The sequence below is a fragment of the Equus caballus genome, chromosome 28 (genome assembly GCF_041296265.1).
Source record: "Equus caballus isolate H_3958 breed thoroughbred chromosome 28, TB-T2T, whole genome shotgun sequence".
Classification (NCBI taxonomy): domain Eukaryota; kingdom Metazoa; phylum Chordata; class Mammalia; order Perissodactyla; family Equidae; genus Equus; species Equus caballus.
Window position 1 is genome coordinate 39,946,624 of NC_091711.1, and position 16,802 is coordinate 39,963,425.

The 16,802-nt window shown below is 59.1% G+C and overlaps 1 protein-coding gene across 1 annotated transcript; it reads right to left on the reverse strand.

Moving 5' to 3' along the window:
- Nucleotides 1-8,682: 8,682 nt before the first annotated feature.
- Nucleotides 8,683-16,504, reverse strand: C1QTNF6 (C1q and TNF related 6). The gene is made up of 3 exons (XM_001499418.6): nt 16,001-16,504; nt 13,326-13,584; nt 8,683-10,923 (listed from the first exon to the last, which is right to left on the reverse strand). Exons 2-3 carry the CDS (start codon nt 13,576-13,578, stop codon nt 10,376-10,378), a joined length of 801 nt encoding a protein of 266 aa, XP_001499468.3. The 5' UTR covers nt 13,579-13,584; nt 16,001-16,504; the 3' UTR covers nt 8,683-10,375.
- Between the last annotated feature and the right edge of the window lie 298 nt (nt 16,505-16,802).

Sequence of the window (16,802 nt, forward strand, 5' to 3'; positions counted from 1 at the left end):
TTTTGTAACTGGTTGCGCACTGGTGCAGATCTGCTTGGGGTCTGTCTTCTGGGCTGGCTCCACAAGGTCACAGGTCAAGGCCGTGGAGTCCCCTGGCTTTTCTGGCACCTAAAGCCGTGTGTGGCTCAGGGTAGACACTCAAACTGTAGATATGGAAAGAATGCTTGGAAGGATGGAAGAAAGGAGAGAGGGAAGGAAGGTCTCGGTGTCAGGACGGGGCGGTGTCTGTTCATCCTGTCATTAACTCAGCAGGGCGTCACTGAGCACCTGCCGGCAGCACTGTGCTGGGCACTGCGGGGTCCCCAAGGACGGCGGGACTTGAAGCCCGCCTAACTCAAGGAAGCTGCTCCTAGTATGGGCTTAGGACAAATACACGAATAACTATAACAAAAGGGCATATCCGTATGGTCACCCCTCGCTTGAATTTTCAAGCCAGTCCTGGTATCAAGCGATAGGAGTAAGTACAGGGGACTCGATTCTAAACCTTTCAAGTCTTTCTCTAAATAAATTAACAAGACAGAGGAAATATTTTTTCCAACTATATAGGCAATTTTGTCTTTAGACAATGGGGTCACAGTGAGTGTAAGAGACAAGGCGTGCCCAGTTCAAACAGAACCAATGCAGAGGACAAAGGACCAGAGCTCGCTGGGCTGGGGCGGGCAGCGGAGCCCCCACACGCTCAGACTCCCACCCTCTAGGACTCGTGTTCATCCAGTCCACAGATATTTATCGAGCACCTACTATGTGCCAAGCTCTGTTCTAGGGGCTTGGGATACAGCGGTGAACACAACAAAGATTCCCACCCCTGGCAGGAGAAGATAGACTATAAGTATGACAACTCAGGAAATTCCCTAGGAAGTTAGAAGATAAGCGCAGAATGGGGGAGGTGAGGAGCACAATTTTAAATAAGACGGCCCGAGGAGACCTCAGGAGAAGATGACGGGAAAATCCGGGAGAAGCAGGGAGCCAGGCAGAACTGGAGAAGAGATGGAAAACATGGCATATCTCCAGAATGTGCATGACACTTGGCAACTCCCTGAAATGTGCCCATGACCTCTGGTCCACGCCTTTGCCCACGCCAGCCTGTGAGTTCCACGTGGGATGAGATGGCTTGACTCACTCTCAGATGGTATCTATGGGGTTTGTGGACTGGATTGTATAGAATGGAATGCTACCCACAACTTTCTTCTTCACCTTCCTCCTAGCAAACTCCTACTCACCCCTCAAGACCCAAACACATATGGGCAGAGTTGGTTGCTCTCTCCTTTGAGCTACCCACCCTTATGCAAACTTTATATCTTATACAAACTTCTTTTACAGCCCACAAGGCACTGTATTTCCCTCATTTTCCTGCAGTCTGGGCCTTCCCCTGGACAAGGAGCCCTTGAGAGGATCTCACCTGCCCTAGGTATTTTTAGAGCCCAAGAGCCTCCTGGAGATGCTAGGTTAATGGTGACAGAATTGAAAGATCTATTGTCCCTTCGATGCTCCCTCTCAGGGAAGTGGTTTGCATTTCCGGGACCTGGGTACATTAGTTGAGCTCCTTTTGGTTATGAGCAAGAAAATTCAACTCCTGTTAAAGTTGACAAAAGGGTGATGTTGAGGATGGGATCAAGGAGCTGGAACCCAACCAAACCTCAGGGAGGGAAAAACCAGGGCGGCCCCAGGACCTTGGCACCTGCCATGCCTGGGCTCCCTGACTGGAGCCCTTAATGTGTTCGGCTCAGGCAGCTGCGGCTGCAGCTCTGCTTCCCAAATCCCGGGAGCCGGCCTCAGGCTGCTGGTGTTGGGGCCTCCCTTGGAGCCACCAACCACCCTGGCCACCAGGGGGCAGGGTAAAGTAGAGAGCTCGGCCTTGGGTGGGATGGGGGGGGGGGGTGGTGAGGGGTTCCAGGGAAAGAGGAGGTCCCCTAGCCTGGGGACCACGCCCGAAATGCCTCCTCGATGAGGCCCTGCCCCCACCCAAGCCTGCCCACCCCCTTCAACCCAGGGGGCGGAGGTTAATTCTTAATGAAGGCCTTGTTTTATAAAAACCAAAATTCTAACATTTGCCACTTTCTGTGGTGTGAGTACAGCCGCACGGCCAGCTTCAAGTTAACACCATGATGTCTCTGAACACCCACACGCTCGGCTGTGGGTGTCGAGGTTCAAGGGCAGGAGCTCCACCAACTCCTGTAAGGAGAGCCACCCAAAGAGCTCGAGGGGATGTGGCATCCTCCAGCCACCCTCGGAGAAACCGTGGCTCAGGTCCTGGCCGCTTGTCGGAAAGGCCTGGGTTTGACCCCTGCGTCCAAGCACTTCCCAGTGACCTTAAACTCCTGCAGGTGCCGCCCACTGGACAGATCCCAAACCCGGGTCCCGTGAACCTGGCTGCCTCCTGCCTCCTGGCCCCTCCTTCAGGCCTGGAAGGCGCCGAGCATCTGCCCTCCGCCTGCGGGCTGGGCCCCCCTCACCTCTGGGGCTGAGCTGAGCCACCTCTTCCTCAGACCCCGCCTCCCGCCTTCCAAACCAGCTTCTCCCGTGACTCCTTGAGCACGTCCCCTGATCTGGAGCCCTGGTGCGACGACCTGTGTGAGTCCATCTCCCCCACTGGACTGGAGACTACGTGAGGGCAGGGGCTGTGTGGCTCTCTCCTTCACCGCTCGGCCCCGTGTCCAGCACAGCGGGAGCCTGTAACAGGTAGTCGGTCCACCACCGTTGAAGGAATGAACACGTGATGTGGGAAGAAATCATCCAGTCTCTGTACCTTGCAGCTCCTCCCTCTGTAAAGTGAGTATGGAGAACGTCTGCCTGAAAATAATATTCAACACCGATAGAGAGCCTGCTGTGTGCCCGGCTTGTCCAGACATCATCTCCTTGAATCCTCATCAGCCCTACGGGGCAGATGCTGTTGTGATCACCCCCATTTTCCAGGTGAGGAAAGTGAGGTGACCTGCCCTTGTTTACCTGGTTAGATTTGAACCCAGGCAGCGTCTCCTGCAGCCTCAGCTGAACTCAGGGAAGCTCGGCTCTGCTTGGGAGGGCTGGGGAGGGCTCCCGGACATGGTGACGTTGCTGCTGCTGTAGCCCAGTGCCCCGGGATCTTGAAGCCCCATGGGCAGGGCTGACAACTGGTAAGAGCTGTAATCAGGGGACACACAGGGCTGAGGCCACTTCCTGGAACCAAGACACTCTGGCTGAGTCAGACACCACATCTGATAAGGCGGCCAGAGAGCTTTGATGAGAAATGACCCAGCTGTGCTCTTGACCGCTTCTCCCCCACAACCCCTCTGATCTCGTTGAGGGTTTAGCCCAGACCCTCGGGGTTCAGGGGTAAGTCTTGCTTCTCATAATCCTGTCCTCCTTCCCAGTGATGGGGTTAGGTGTGGTCACCTGGCCACTTCTGGCCAATGAGAAGTGAGGAAGGCTGCTGGATGAAGGAACCTCTGATGCTGCTGTCACTGGCCCTCGTCATGCCTGATGTGACAACCGGAACCGGGACAGCAATCCCGCAGCCACCATCTTGTGGCTGCCGTCCTGTGGCCCTGAGGGAAGCTTGCCTAACAGCAAAGCTGTCGCACTAAGTGTGCCGAGAGGAAGTAGGGGACAGACCGGGGTCCGTGGTGATGCCGTGGGGCTGCTGGAGCAGCTGGCCCCAGGGCTGCCTGACCCTGCGACTCGGGGCCGTTTGTCCTTTCTGATGCCTTGTGTTCTATATGTGCTCCTTGCCCCCAGAAGAAGCCCAACAAATTCTTTGTTGTTGTTAGTGCCTTCAAGTCGATTCTGACTCCTGGTCACCCTGCGGACAGCAGAGCAGAACCCTGCCGGGTCTTTCGCGCCATCCTCTCAGCTTCCAGCACTATGTCAGGCCATGCTCTGCTGCTGTTCTCGGGGTTTTCATGGTCAAGTTTTTTGGAAGTGGGTGGCCAGGGCCTCCTTCCTAGTCTGTCTTAGTCTGGAAGCTCCGCTGAAACCTGTCCACCCTGGGTGACCCTGCTGGTATTTGAAACCCCGGTGGCACAGCTTTCAGCATCACAGCAACACGCAGCCGCTACAGTATGACAACCGACAGACAGCGTGGTTCCCTGACAGGAAACGAACCCAGGCCACTGCAGTAAGAACGTGGGATCTTAACCACTAAACCACCAATCCTAACAAATACAGAAGGGATAGACAGCAAAAAACAGAGGGAAGAAAGGCTCTTTTCCAGGTCTTTTCCAGGTTCTTAAGTTTCCAAACAAGAAGGAAAGAGCTTGTCTGCCCAGCCAAGAGTCAGGGGAGAGAGCTCATTGAGTAGACACATAGTCCCCTCTCCCTGACACCCAAGATGCCCCCGGGGGGAGGCAGGCAGAGGGGAAGCGAGGAATGTGTCAGCTTTGGGCTTCCTGGCTAAAGTGGATCCTGGTCCCTCCTCCCCATCTGAGCCTGGGGGGGCTACAGAGAAGACCCCCATCAGGTTTGGGGCATCTGAGATTCAGAGGGGCTGTTTCTCTCTCCCCAGGGAGATGGCTGAGACCCCAGGGAAGAAATGATCACAGGGTACATCCAGGCAGATGAGGCCAGGCTCACACAGGCCTCTGGGGACACAGAATTTGTGACTTAGGCCCCTGTGCAGAGGACCTGGACGTCCCAAGAGGGATGCGGACCCAGAGGCTCTGCAGGCACGAGCAGGGGACAGCAGGTGTGTGGGCGGAACCAGGAGCCCAGAGCGGATGGGACCTCAACAAACTCAGGAGATGTCATGAGGACACGCAGTGCCAGGTGACCCCTCCCCACGGCAAGGGTGGGGCAGCCCCCTGGGGAATGTGGTGGGAGAGGAACCCCAGCTGGCCAAAATCACATTTCTTTGACTTCAACAGAATGGAAGTGCCTAATGGAAACTAGGTTTAGTCGTGGAGAAATAAAGCAAGTTCTATTTTGGGTACATCTGAGTTTGCAGGGTAAATTCATCCCCCGCAGTGGTGAAGCACAGCCAGCCAGCCAGGCGGAGGTCAGCCACCCGCAGCTGTGCCCTCACGCCGCTGCCGCCCTGCAGAGGGTCCCCCGTCTCCTCCGTGGGCCTGGACCTCACTTACTACTTCCTCCCGCCCACATCATCACCTCCGGGCCACGACTTGACCTGCCCTAGACCCCGGGTCTCATGCCTAGCCGCCCAGCCTCTCCTCTCGTCCTGGGTTTGCAGGCCAGCGGCTCCCAGCCACGCAGGCTCAGCCCCGTGCACTCTTGACTCGTGTCCTGGAAATCCCTCCTTCCTCTCTGGCTCCTGCGGCTGCCCGCCGGCTCCAGCTCTCCCCCGCCCGGCCCCACCCATAACGTTCTTGACATCTGTTTCGGTAGTGTTGAGTTCCTGCCTCTGTTTCTCCTGCCTCAGATGTACACGTGGCAGTATGTGGCTCCCGGAGGGCCTGAGGAGCTGGCAGGAGGAGGGAGCAGGCAAGGGAGTTGCCTGATTTCATCGCCCAGCCACTGATTCCTGGTTCTTCTTCTCCCCCCGGCCGCTCAGTGAAAAGCATTTATGGAACCAGCGCCCTTCAGCACCCGCTGTGTGCCAGCTGCTGCTAATGCACAAAACACCACCACATTCTGTCCTCGCTCGGAACGAAACTGAGACTCACAGGGAGGAAGTGACAAGCCCAGATCACACCTGTAGGAAAAATAATGTCTGCTCTGAGGCAGGAGCTGTTTGAAGGAAATGAGGACAGAACCCCTGGGCTGGCTCCAGAGGCCACACACTCTGGGATTTGAGCTTCTCTGAAACTTCTCAAGCCTTGTCGCATGCACTTAATGTTTTCTGGGACAATCAGCATTAATTTCAGGGTTTTTGCCCCATTGTTAGTCCAGGGGTCCTGATTTGAGGTTCTGAAAATACAGTCACCCCTTATAGCCTTGGATACCCCCAAAGGCCTTGATGGGGCGAGAGAGGAGGGATTTGGATCCAATGTGACTGATAAGGACCATGAGGGGGTCCAGAGAGACTAGACCAGTTACCCAGCGCCCTCCAGTCCTTGAGTCAATCAGTGATGCCCCCAGGCAGAGCTGGCACAGGAGCCCACCTCCTGGCACCAGGCGGGCCCTCTTCCTGCTGTTAGAGAAAAGTCTTGTAGGAGTAACATGGCCTGGGAGACCCTTGGCCCGAGCTGGACCTCCCAGCTGGCTGCCCTCCTCCCGCCCCTCTGCTATAAAATCTCTTACCTCCTTCAAAGTCCCGTGGGCACATGGCCCTCTCCTCCAGGACGGCACCCACAATTCACCCACTCTCCAGGCATTCCATGTCCTCCTCTGGACCATGGCACAGCCCCGCCACTGCCTCCAGTCTCACCCTCTACAATGCATGCCCCACCAGAGCGATCCGCCTCTTAAATCAGCTCAAACCAGTAACCGTGTGGCTCAGAACCCTCCAGCTGCTCCCAGCGCCTAGGAGCTCAAGCCCAGACTTAGCCTGACATTCAAGGCCTTCCATGGCTTGGCCCCTATCTCTCCAGTCTCAAATCCCACCCTGGTCTCTCTCTCTGCCTCCTTTCCAAATGCTTATCTAGCACACTGGTCTTTCTCACCACCCAGAACATAGATTGTGTTGTCCCACCTCCAACCCTTTCATCCCACTGTCCCCTTTCCCCGCATCATGTGTCTTTCAAACTCCTATTCATCCTCCCAGGCCCTGCTCAAATGTCCCCTCCACTAAGAAGCTTTCTCAGCCACCCCCCCCTCTGGAATTCTCCACTTTCTTCTCCATTCTCCCATGTGGCAAAGGAAGGAGCTCCTGTGTGGATCCTTCCCAGGAAGGCTGAGGACTTCCGGACACACCCTGCCCAAGCCCACAGAATGGATGCAGCACCCCATCCAGGCAACAGGCGACCGGGGACATAGCCACACTCAGCCACCTGCACCAGCTCTGCCCTGGTTTCAGCTCAGGTCACTGTCTGATCGCCCTTGCCCCTCAGCATCCCTACAGTCGCCTCAGGCCACCCAACCAAGCAATGGCGAAGCTGGGGGGAGGCCCCCTGACGCCCAGCCTGGGGTATTTGCCATCTCGTGGGGCTGCTTCTCCTCCTGGTCCTCCTCTCCCTTCCCTGTGGCCCAACATTTCAGCGGGGAAATATCACTTTTGAGATACTTAACTGAAAAGGATTGCCCCCAGGGTGGGGAGGTGTCCACAACCGTGTTTCCCCAGCTCGCTGGGGTCACCGGGCCTAAGTGTTGTGGATCTCCTGGGGGGCACTGTCCCCACAGGCCTGGCAGCAGGCTCGGGGGCCTCCGGTTTCCAGGGCCCCTGTCCAATTCCCGCTAAGGCCTTGCCTGTTGGGGGGTTCTCCACCACAGAGACCTAGAGGCTCTTACCACCCACCAAGGATGCGCCGCCAAGTCAGGAACTGGGATCCTGGGGGAAAGACGGGCCCAGGCAGACCAGAGGCCGCATCCGAGGCGCGGACGGGAGAAGCGTCTCCAGCGGGCCAGATGAGGCAACGCGGGAGCTGCCAGTCTGGAGCCCTGAACGAATGTGGCCTGGAACTGTCTTCGGCCTTTGGCCTCACTTTGCGAGGGACAAACTTCAATCCTCCTGCAGGTGCTTGGCGAGAAGTTTCAAAAGCTTTGCTGCCTCAGCAATGAGCGAACTGCCCGTCCTCGTGACGGCCAGGACACAGGGCTCCCGCCTGGCAATGGGGGGTACGGGACCACCAGGGTCAGAGCAAGGGTGCTGGTGAGGCGGAGGAGGCACAGAGCCTGGACCAAAAGCGGGCCGTGGCTCTCTCCTCCTCCTCCGAGGAGCCTCTGCCCTGTTAGGGCTCCAGGGCGGGAGCTGCCAGGCCTTCAGGGTGCTGGGAAGCCTCCTTCAGAGGCCGGATGCCCTCCAAGGGAACGCAGACCCAAGTGTGTCCCAGCCTGGGCAGCTGCCGGGCCTGGCTAATCCTGGGGCGGTTATGATGGGTTTGTTCTCAGAGCATGCGCTTCCAAATGGTGCCCAGAAAGCCACGTAACACAGCAGCGTGACGCATGGCAGCACAGATGCCCCATCAAGTCAGCACGGGCAGTCGACACGATTACTTTCAGTATGTTTTTGTGAGCGGCCGCCAGGCTGTCCAGCCGCTCAGGACCTGTCGAAGCGGTCCAACTCCGGAGAACATCCACCAGCTCTCTCGTAAACGTTAAACCAAAACGTGAGAGAGAACCCCCACGGGAGGGGCTGCGGTCATGCCCCGGTCCCGAGTGCCTCGCTAGGACATTAACTCCATAAGTGTTCTCCGTGGGCGGGGCGGGGCGGTGACGGACTGTGCTCCCCACAGCAGCCTCCGTGCCTAGTTGGGCACCTAGCACACAGTAGGTGCTCAACAGGTGTGGTTCAAAGGATGAACATGGCGCTCACTGGGCAGCCCCTCTTCTAATCCTTATGGCCACCTCATGAGGTAGATGATCATTGTCCCCATTTTACAGACAAGGAAACTGAGGCTCAGGGATGTGCGGACTTTCCCGAGGCCACAGCCAGGGCCCGACATAGCAGACTCTGAGCCACTTCCACTCACCCCCAGGCACACGGGCTGCTGGAGTGACCGAGGGGCTGGTGTCCTTGTGAGTGGCGAGTATGTGGGGAGGAGCCCTAGGCTGCTTCGGTCACTCTGAGCCCCAGATCCAGGCCCCGGGCAGAAACCAGGACCGGCTGCCCTCCCAAGGAGGGGAGCGGAGCCCAGCAGAAAGAACGAGCCCTAATTGCCAAGAAGACACACATCCTTTAATCACGCCAGACAAGCAAGGCAGGGGCGAAGTTGGGCTGGGGCGGCGGGACAGCACTGGCCTTCGTGGCACTTGCTCAGGCCTTGCTGCCATCCCCCAGCCACGCACCATGCAGCCATGGCTCCCCTGGCCAAGTGAGCACCAGAGACCACCACCGGGACCACCTCTGCCCCGGAGTCTGCAGGAGCACCAATGGGTGGAGGCCGTCTCCCTCTGGGAGGGTTCAGGCCACCTGGGGTGGGGGGTGGGAAGGCTGGGGGCTGCCAGGCTGCTCCACCCCTGGAGAGAGAGGGACAGAAGGCCTGACACCTTTACTTGGCCTCAGCTTCTCCCACTGCCTCTCTTGGCATCATGGCTCAGAGGAGGGTCCCCCAACTGACCTGGAATGTTGCCCGCTTCAGTTCCCCAGACCTGCTGAGGGTCCAAAGCCAGGCACCTCCCGTGCTGGCCCACTGCCCAGTGGTGTCTGTCAAGGCAGCGCCAGGCCAGAGGAGGCCCTGCTGGGCGGGAGCTGCCCACAAGGGCCTAGCACCTTAACAAAGCCCAGGAGCTGGGGGCACTGGGCCGGCGAGAGCACCCGGGGACAGACGGCAGTGTCTGACAGAGGCCTGGCGCCTGGGCAGGGCAGGCTGAGCAAGGCCCTGACAGCCCCATGAGGGACAGGGAGGGGATGCCGTGAGGAGGGCAGGAGCCCTCGCGGTTACCAAACCAGCTGGGCTCCCCCAGGGGCCCCCTTCACCCCAAAACACCGCAAGGCCCCAGGCCCTGCCCGCACAGCACCCTTGCCCTGACCAAGGCCCCTGTCGGGTTCACTTTAACAATGGGCGCTGGGCAGGAAGGAAAGGAGTGGGCCGGGGACCCTAGCCCACCAGCCTTGGGGAGCAGTGGGTAATGAGGGGCCCCAGTACCTGATGTCCAGAGCACAGACTGACTTGATAAGAGCCCCGTGAGTTTCTCCAGGTCTGGTTTCAGAACCCAGTGTCCCAGGCCTGGCTGGACTGGGCACTCACGGAGGGCAGGGCCTGTGTCTGGGTCACCTCAGCTACCTCAGAGCCTGGTGCAGAGTGAGCGCTCAGTGGGTGTTTGATGAATGAATAAATGAATGGCAGCTGCACAGGCGGGGGTGCAGAGGAGAGTGAGAGAGAAGGGGGAAGGGGCAACAGAACAGAGGAGGAGGAGGAGTCCTAGAGGAATGAGAGAACTTAAGGATGTTGGGAAGATTCTAGAATGTTTGGAGGATCCCAGAATGTTCAGTGAGTACTCGAATGTTGTGAAGCCTCTAGAATCTGGTTACTCAAGTGGGATCTATAGACCAGCAGTGTCAGCATCACTCAGGAACTTACTAGAAATGAGAATCCTGGGCCCACTCCGCACCTGCAGAGTCAGAATCTGCAGGATCTCCATGATTCATAGGCACATTCGAGTTTGAGGGGTGCTAGTCTAAAAGGCTGGGAAAGTTCTAGAATTTTCAGGTTAGAAGGCTTCTTAAAATGTATCCAAGAGAGGAGAGGTGGAAAGAGGCTGGGAGGGGCGGTCCGGTGGAGGGGGGAAGAAGAGGGGGCCAGGAGAAGGCCGGTTCCCGGGGGCCTGCTGCACAGAGGCCACAGCGAGGCCCCTCTGGGGACGGACCTGCCCCCGCCACCCACGCCAGAGCTGCCCACTCGAGGCGCTACTCGTCCTCGGGCTTGATGAGGTGACCGCTGAAGGTGATGTAGGTGTCGACGTCGTCGCTGTAGACGGCGTTCTCGCGCTCGCGCTTGAAGAGCCGCACCCAGACGCGGTCGCCAGGCGCCAGGGCCAGCATCACGCTCTGGCTCTGCATGATGCTGCGGTCGCTGGGCTGCGCGTACAGGATGACGGCCGCCTCCTCGTTGTGCACGACGTGCACGTACGTCTCCTTGAAGTTCCAGCTGTGCACGTTGAGGCTGAAGAAGTAGAGGCCATGAAGCGGGGCGACGAAGTGGCCGGCGGCCAGGTCGAAGTGGCCGTCGGGGTTCACGAAGACCGTGTCGAAGAGGAGAGGCTGGAAGCCCTCGCTGCTGTGCAGAGCCGTCTTGCGGCCCACCGAGAAGGCCGAGAAGCGCGTCTGGCACGGGCCGCCCGGGCTGCCCGCCTGCCCCTTGGCGCCCTTGGTGCCCTGCGGGCCGCGCTCTCCCCGGGGGCCCTCCTTGCCCAGCTTCCCAGGCGTGCCCAACAGACCTCGGTCCCCTTTGTCACCTGTGAGGACAAGATGAGGGGAAGTCAGGGCAGACACCCAGGCCTGCACTGAGGAGGCTCCTCTGCTCCAGAGGAGGAGCCAGCATTTATTGAGCACCTACTGCACACCAGACGTTGCCTCCCTGAACACCCTCTAAAGAAGATACCCACAGAGAGGTTAAGTGACTAGCTCAGGGACACACAGCTCAGGAGCAGGCGAGGCAGAACTCCAACTGCGGTCTGTCCCCACACCCGCCTGTTCCCCTCCCCAACAGCGAAGGTCTGACCGTGGGCTCTGGGAGGCCAGGCCCAGACCCAGGGGTCACAGCAGCCAGCCAGACTCCAGTGGGGATGTAGGCTGTGGCTACTGCATTTGTGTTTCTGACCCAGAGAGGTAACCAAGGAAAATACCTTTTCCCCCCTGGAGGGAAGCTCCCGGACCAGGAGCCAGGCAGCCCTTGGTCGCCCCACTGTGTGACCTGGGGCATTCTGTGGCTGGCGTCTGGTTCTTTGTCTGCATCTTGGAGAGGAGCATGTCCACCGCACAGGGGTGGAGCCCTCCACAAAACACTCTGCGAACTCCGCAAATACGAGGCAGGGTGGATCACCCAGCGCTGCGCAGCCATCTCTGCCTGCCCTGGGGTCTGGTCACCTGCCCCCAGCCAGACATGCCTCTGCCCAGCCCTCGCTCCAGGCTGACCCTGAACACAGGAAGAGCAGGTGGCCACTGACATCCTGAGGGACCTGACCCCAGACATTTCCCGGCCGCCTTCCCGGTGCCTGAAACCTCACCTTCAGCCACACCCCTTTGAGTGAACTGGCCGGCCCATGCTGTCCCGAGGTCCCCTGTGACTGCCGCTGGGAAGAGTGGAGGAGGGGCAGAGAGGGGGGCACGGGCCCTGGAGGAGAGCCTGGAGAAAGGGGGAGGAGGGGCCCACAGCTCCGCGGAGGTCTGGCTTGGTGGCCTCGCTGGTGAACTCCCTGCCTCGTCATGTGCACAGGGCTTTACAGTTTGCAGAGCACCTGCTTCACCCTGGCCCCGAGGGGGTGGAGAGTGCTGACAGGAGAGGCTACCTTCTCCTTTTTACAAGTGAGGCAGGGAGCCCAGGGAGGGAGAGACCCCCACGGCGAGGAGCTGGAGAGCTGGTGCCAGCCTTCTGCCACAGCAGACTGCCCACCCGCCCCGGCGGGCAGCTAAGCCTGGCCCAGGAGCCGTGACGCGGGGCTTTGTAGGAGGACGGTGGGCGGGAAGTGCCGTCAGCAGGCAGGCACCTCCTCAGCCTCATGCAGGGGGCTCTGTCGCCTTGGGGAAGCTGCAATGTCGGGGGGCGGGGGGTGGGGGGAGAGGCATCCGCACCCAGGAAATCCCAAGGCCAGAAGGTCTCGGACGCCACCAAGCCTGGTGTGGGGTGGAACGGCCCTGTGGACACCTCAGGGACAGATCCTGGCTCCTCCCTTGACAACTGTGTGACCCCAGGAGATTGCCTCCCCTCTGGGAGCCTCAGTTTCCCCGTGTGCAAAGAGGGAGGAATGACAAAGTACAGACCTCGAGGGGGTGTCGTGAGCAAAGAAGGGGAAGGATGCCGAGGGCCCCAGCCCCGCGGTTCACGCCCCAGCCGCAGAAGTAGCTTCCTTCAAGTGAGATCTTAGAGGACAGGGAGCTGCTCTCACCTGGACGGCCTTAGTGGCCTCCACAGGTCTCCCTGCTTCCACCCTTGTCCCCTGCCGTCTATTCCTCAGGTGACATTAGAGGCATCCATTTGAAACCAAAGTTGCGTCAGGTCCCTCCTCTGCTCTAGCCCTCCCCTGCTCCCCATCTCACTCAGAGGAGAAGCCCAAGTGTGACCTGGCACCTGTTTCATCTCCAACCTCAGCTCCTCCCCTTGCCCCCTGCACCTGAAACACAGCAGCCCCACTCCTGCCTCAGGACCTTTGCACCTGCCATTCCCTCTGCCTGGAATGCTCTTCCCCAGATATTCACATGGCTTCTCCCTCCCTTTCTCAGTGAGGCCTACTTTGAGCACCCCAGGTGACAGGCCACCTGCCCCACACCTGAACTCCGATGATGCCCCTTACCCTGTGCCACCTTGTCATTTCCCTAGCATTTGTCACCATCGAACATTCCCTCTCATTGACCTGGATAAGACACATATTGCTGACTGTCTGGCTCCCCCGCCCCCGCAGAACAGAAGCTCCGGGGCAGTGGGCGTCCCCGCCTGATTTGTTCACACTCCATCCTGGAAATCAGAATAGTCCTGGCATACAGTAGGTGCTCAATAAATGTGTGAATGGAAGAAGGGGTCCGGGACAGTCTTCTGTCCTGCTTTCTCTTGCTCCCTCCACCTCACCTCCCCTGGCCGAGACTCTCGTGCCCTCCCTGTCCCTGACCAGGCCGGTCCAGCCGAGCTGCGGCGGGCGCTCACCCTTCAGGATGGTGATGTTGATGTAGGGCCTGACCTCCGGCAGCACGTACGGGAGGGCGGACGGCGAGGCCGAGGACAGGTCTGCAGCGTCGGCGGGGGCCAGGGCGTCCTCAGAGTCACAGCACCGCCGACAGTGCCCGGGGGGACTGGAGGCCACCGCTTCCCCAGAGGTGGGCTCCTCGGTAGGGACCCCAAACACCACGAGAGGGAGCAGGAGGACTGCCCAGAGGAGGCCCAGGGCAGCTGTCCCCATGGCGACCTGGAGCAGGAAGGAGGGGCAGAAACATGTCCAACTTAATGTATGCGCAGAGCCCGTGTGGATGCTGCCACCCACGGCCAGCGCGCTCCCGACACAACGTGGGAGGGAGCGTAGTGCCCCACGCGACCGGCAGGAAGACTGAGGCCCACACGACGAAGCAGGTGCTCCGGAGAGACTCGGGCAGGGCAGGGAGGCCGAGTGTCCCGGGACCCGGTCCGCGGAGGTGCCTGCCACTCCCTGGCCTGTGAAGGAGGAAGCCCCTCTGACGAGATCCACAGCCAGGGGCAGAGCAGGGTCCCTGGAGGCCTTTGCTGAGGCGGTGGGGAAGATGCCCAGCTGCCCCCATGAGATGGTAAAATGCTCTTCCCGCCCTCCCGCCTCCCTCGGGCCTGCTTTCTTCCCACTGGCTCCACCATCCTCCAGCAAGCAGCGCTCCAGGAGCAGCACGAGGGAGGGAGTGGGCCCTTGGGACAAACACAGAGGATTCTGCTGGCTTGTTCTCCAGAAGAGGGGACACGTGGCAGAGCCCATGGTCCGACACTGGAGCACCACGGTCCTGACAAAGGAGCTAGAAGGCCCCTCTACTTGAGCAGACAGCAAGCAGCATCCATGAGAGAAAACGCAGGGGTTACACCCGGTGATGATGTTACTGCATCAGTGGGAAGTTGGGCAAGGATGCTGAAGTGTAGACGGCAGGCCACTGCTAGCCTACACAGTGCCTCTGTACAAGGAAGAAGAAGGTGCCACTCTAGAGGGACAACTTAGAAATAAAAGGAAAGAAGACCCTTTTGGAGGAACGTGACACTGAGGAATTGTAGCTCTGCAAGGGCTGGTGTCAGTCCACCTCCCCTCTCAGCATCTTTGTGCAGTCAACAACCTGCACAACTCAACCTCACACAGAAGTCCTGCATGGAAGGCTCTGGAGAGTTAATTCATTGGAAGGTGGTGTGTCAATCATCATAGACCTGCCAACCAGCTGCCCAGGTGGTAAACTGGAATTAAGGGGCAGGACCGGGAGGTCTGGAAAATCCAAAAGGATCAGAGAAGTCCAAGGGTTTGTGAGGGTCTGTCTTTGGCCTTGGCCAAGAAGGGATCCCGAGTTCCAGGAGAGGGGAAGGAAGCCGCCTGGACAGCAGCGCTGGAGGCCGGCCAGGCCGGGTGGGCGGGAAGCTGGGCAAAGCGCCTTTGAGGTGGCGGCAGGCTCTGGGGGCTGGCGCCCGGTTATCACAGGATCAGAAACTCAGCTTTTGAAACCAGATGGGTTTTTACACTTCTGGTGTTTGTTTATTTCCTTTTTGCTCTCCTTTAACATTTAGTACAATTCAAAAATATTTTTCTGTGGTTAATACATGTAGAAAAGGTAAAATTATTATTTTTTTTAAATGCCATGCTGTCTCTGCTCAGCACGGAGGTAAGAGCTGGGCTTTAAAGGGCCAGGAGCCCTCTCCCCACACGCCACCCCCACTCCCTTGGGCTGGATGGGAGCTCCCCCACCCCACCCCCACATCCAGATTATCACCCTCATTTTTTGTCTGTAAATTACACATCCTGGTGGTTTTGAGAAGAGCAAAAATCCCCTCTTTTTCCTGGCCGTAGATGTGACCTCTTGGAGAAAGGCGAGGCCTAGAGTCAGACCTGAAATCCCAGAAGAGTTGACAAGCTGTGTAACCTAGGACTAGTGGCTTAACCTCTCTGGGCTTCCTGCTCCTTGATACTTACAAGGAGATGACACCACCACCTTCCTCCCAGGTTATTTGGGAGGATTTAAACGCAGGGAAAGGGCCTGGCTTGTAAAAGACTCCTAATAAAGTTTGTCCTTCCTCTGCCCAAGACGACCACTTCCATGTGCCTGCACAGGATAGGAAGAACAGAACTTCTCCCAGAGGGTGGCCCTGTCTGGGGATCTTTCTGTTGGCCCCGGCCCTGGATGGGAGTCAAAAGCTCTGAGACATGGAACTGTGACCCAGGGGGCAGGAAGCAGGAAGCCAAGCAGCCTTAAACAAAAGAAAGAATAACCACAGCCACATCATTGACTGGCCCTGGGGGATGGTGCCAGGCAGGGAGCAAGTGTGAGGACCATGCCACAGGGGGCGATGTGGGGGTCCCTGCTGCCTCCACTCAGGAGCTGGGACCTTCTGGGGTCGGGGGAGGGCCAGACCTGCTGATCTGAGTTAGTGTGTGTCCAGGCAGCGGTGGGCACGGGCCGGAGCAGCGGACGACAGCCCTTGGCCAGGGCTGAGGTCTCAGGCACAGGAGAGAACGGGGAGGGGAGAGCCTAGAGGGCTGGCCGGGGTCCCAGCGAGAGAGCAGGACCTGAGAGCGTCCAGGAAGACAGGAGGGAGGATAGACATTCCAGGCTCTGACCCCAGCCCCCTTGGCCCGGCTGGAGGAAGCTGAGGCGCCTCCCACCACTCACCCTGTGTCCTGCGCCTCACACAGCGGCTGCCGGACCCCCGGCCTCTGGGCGGCCTCTGGCTCCTTGGCCCATGGCTGCAACCACAACTTGTAGCTGGCCCAGGCCCCCAGGCCCAGCCGAGGAGGCAGGGAGGAAGGGATGGAGGCAGGGCGGAGGGAGGGCGGGCGGGCGGAGGGAGCGGGCTGAGCTGGCTTCCCACTTCCCTCCTCCTGGCTCCCTCCCCTCCAGCCTCTGGGTTCAGCGGAGATAAAAGGAGCGCTGGATTTCCTTTGCTTAACTCTTTGGTGGTCCAAGGGGGTCTTGGTCGATTCAGAGGCCCAATAAAGTCAGAGCAGGAAGGGGTCTGATGCCCCTGATGGGCGGGGTGGGAAAGCCAGGCGGGGAGGGGGCGGGGCGGAGCCCCCTCCGATGCTCAGGAGGCCGGGGCAGCGCTGGAATCCCCCTGTCCGGGCTCCAGCCTGAGCTGAAGAGCTCACTCACTGCAGGATGCAGAGTGGAGCGGGCACAGGCACCAGCCCAGCAGCCTCAGGTTCAAATCCTGCCAGCGCCACCCACTAGCCAGTGACTGGGGCCAGTTCCACACCTCTCAGACCTTAGCGCCTGTGGAACTCCAGCCCCCTGCCCCATCCATGCCGGGTACAGGGGAAGCTCAGTAAACATTTGCTGAGTGAAGGTGTCACCTCCTCAAGGGATCAGGAAACGGTGGCAGCCAGGTTAATACCCCCACCCCAAACAGACACCAAAGTCCTCCTCCTCTGCCTGGAATTTTGCCATGATTGATCCATCCTTCTGGTCTATAGAG

Bases quoted from the DNA above. Each gene is read 5' to 3' on its own strand.
- C1QTNF6 (XM_001499418.6), bottom strand. From the start codon at position 13,578: ATGGGGACAGCTGCCCTGGGCCTCCTCTGGGCAGTCCTCCTGCTCCCT. The intron at 10,924-13,325 runs GTGAGCGCCCGC...TTGTCCTCACAG, and splicing joins CAACATCACCATCCTGAAGG to GTGACAAAGGGGACCGAGGT.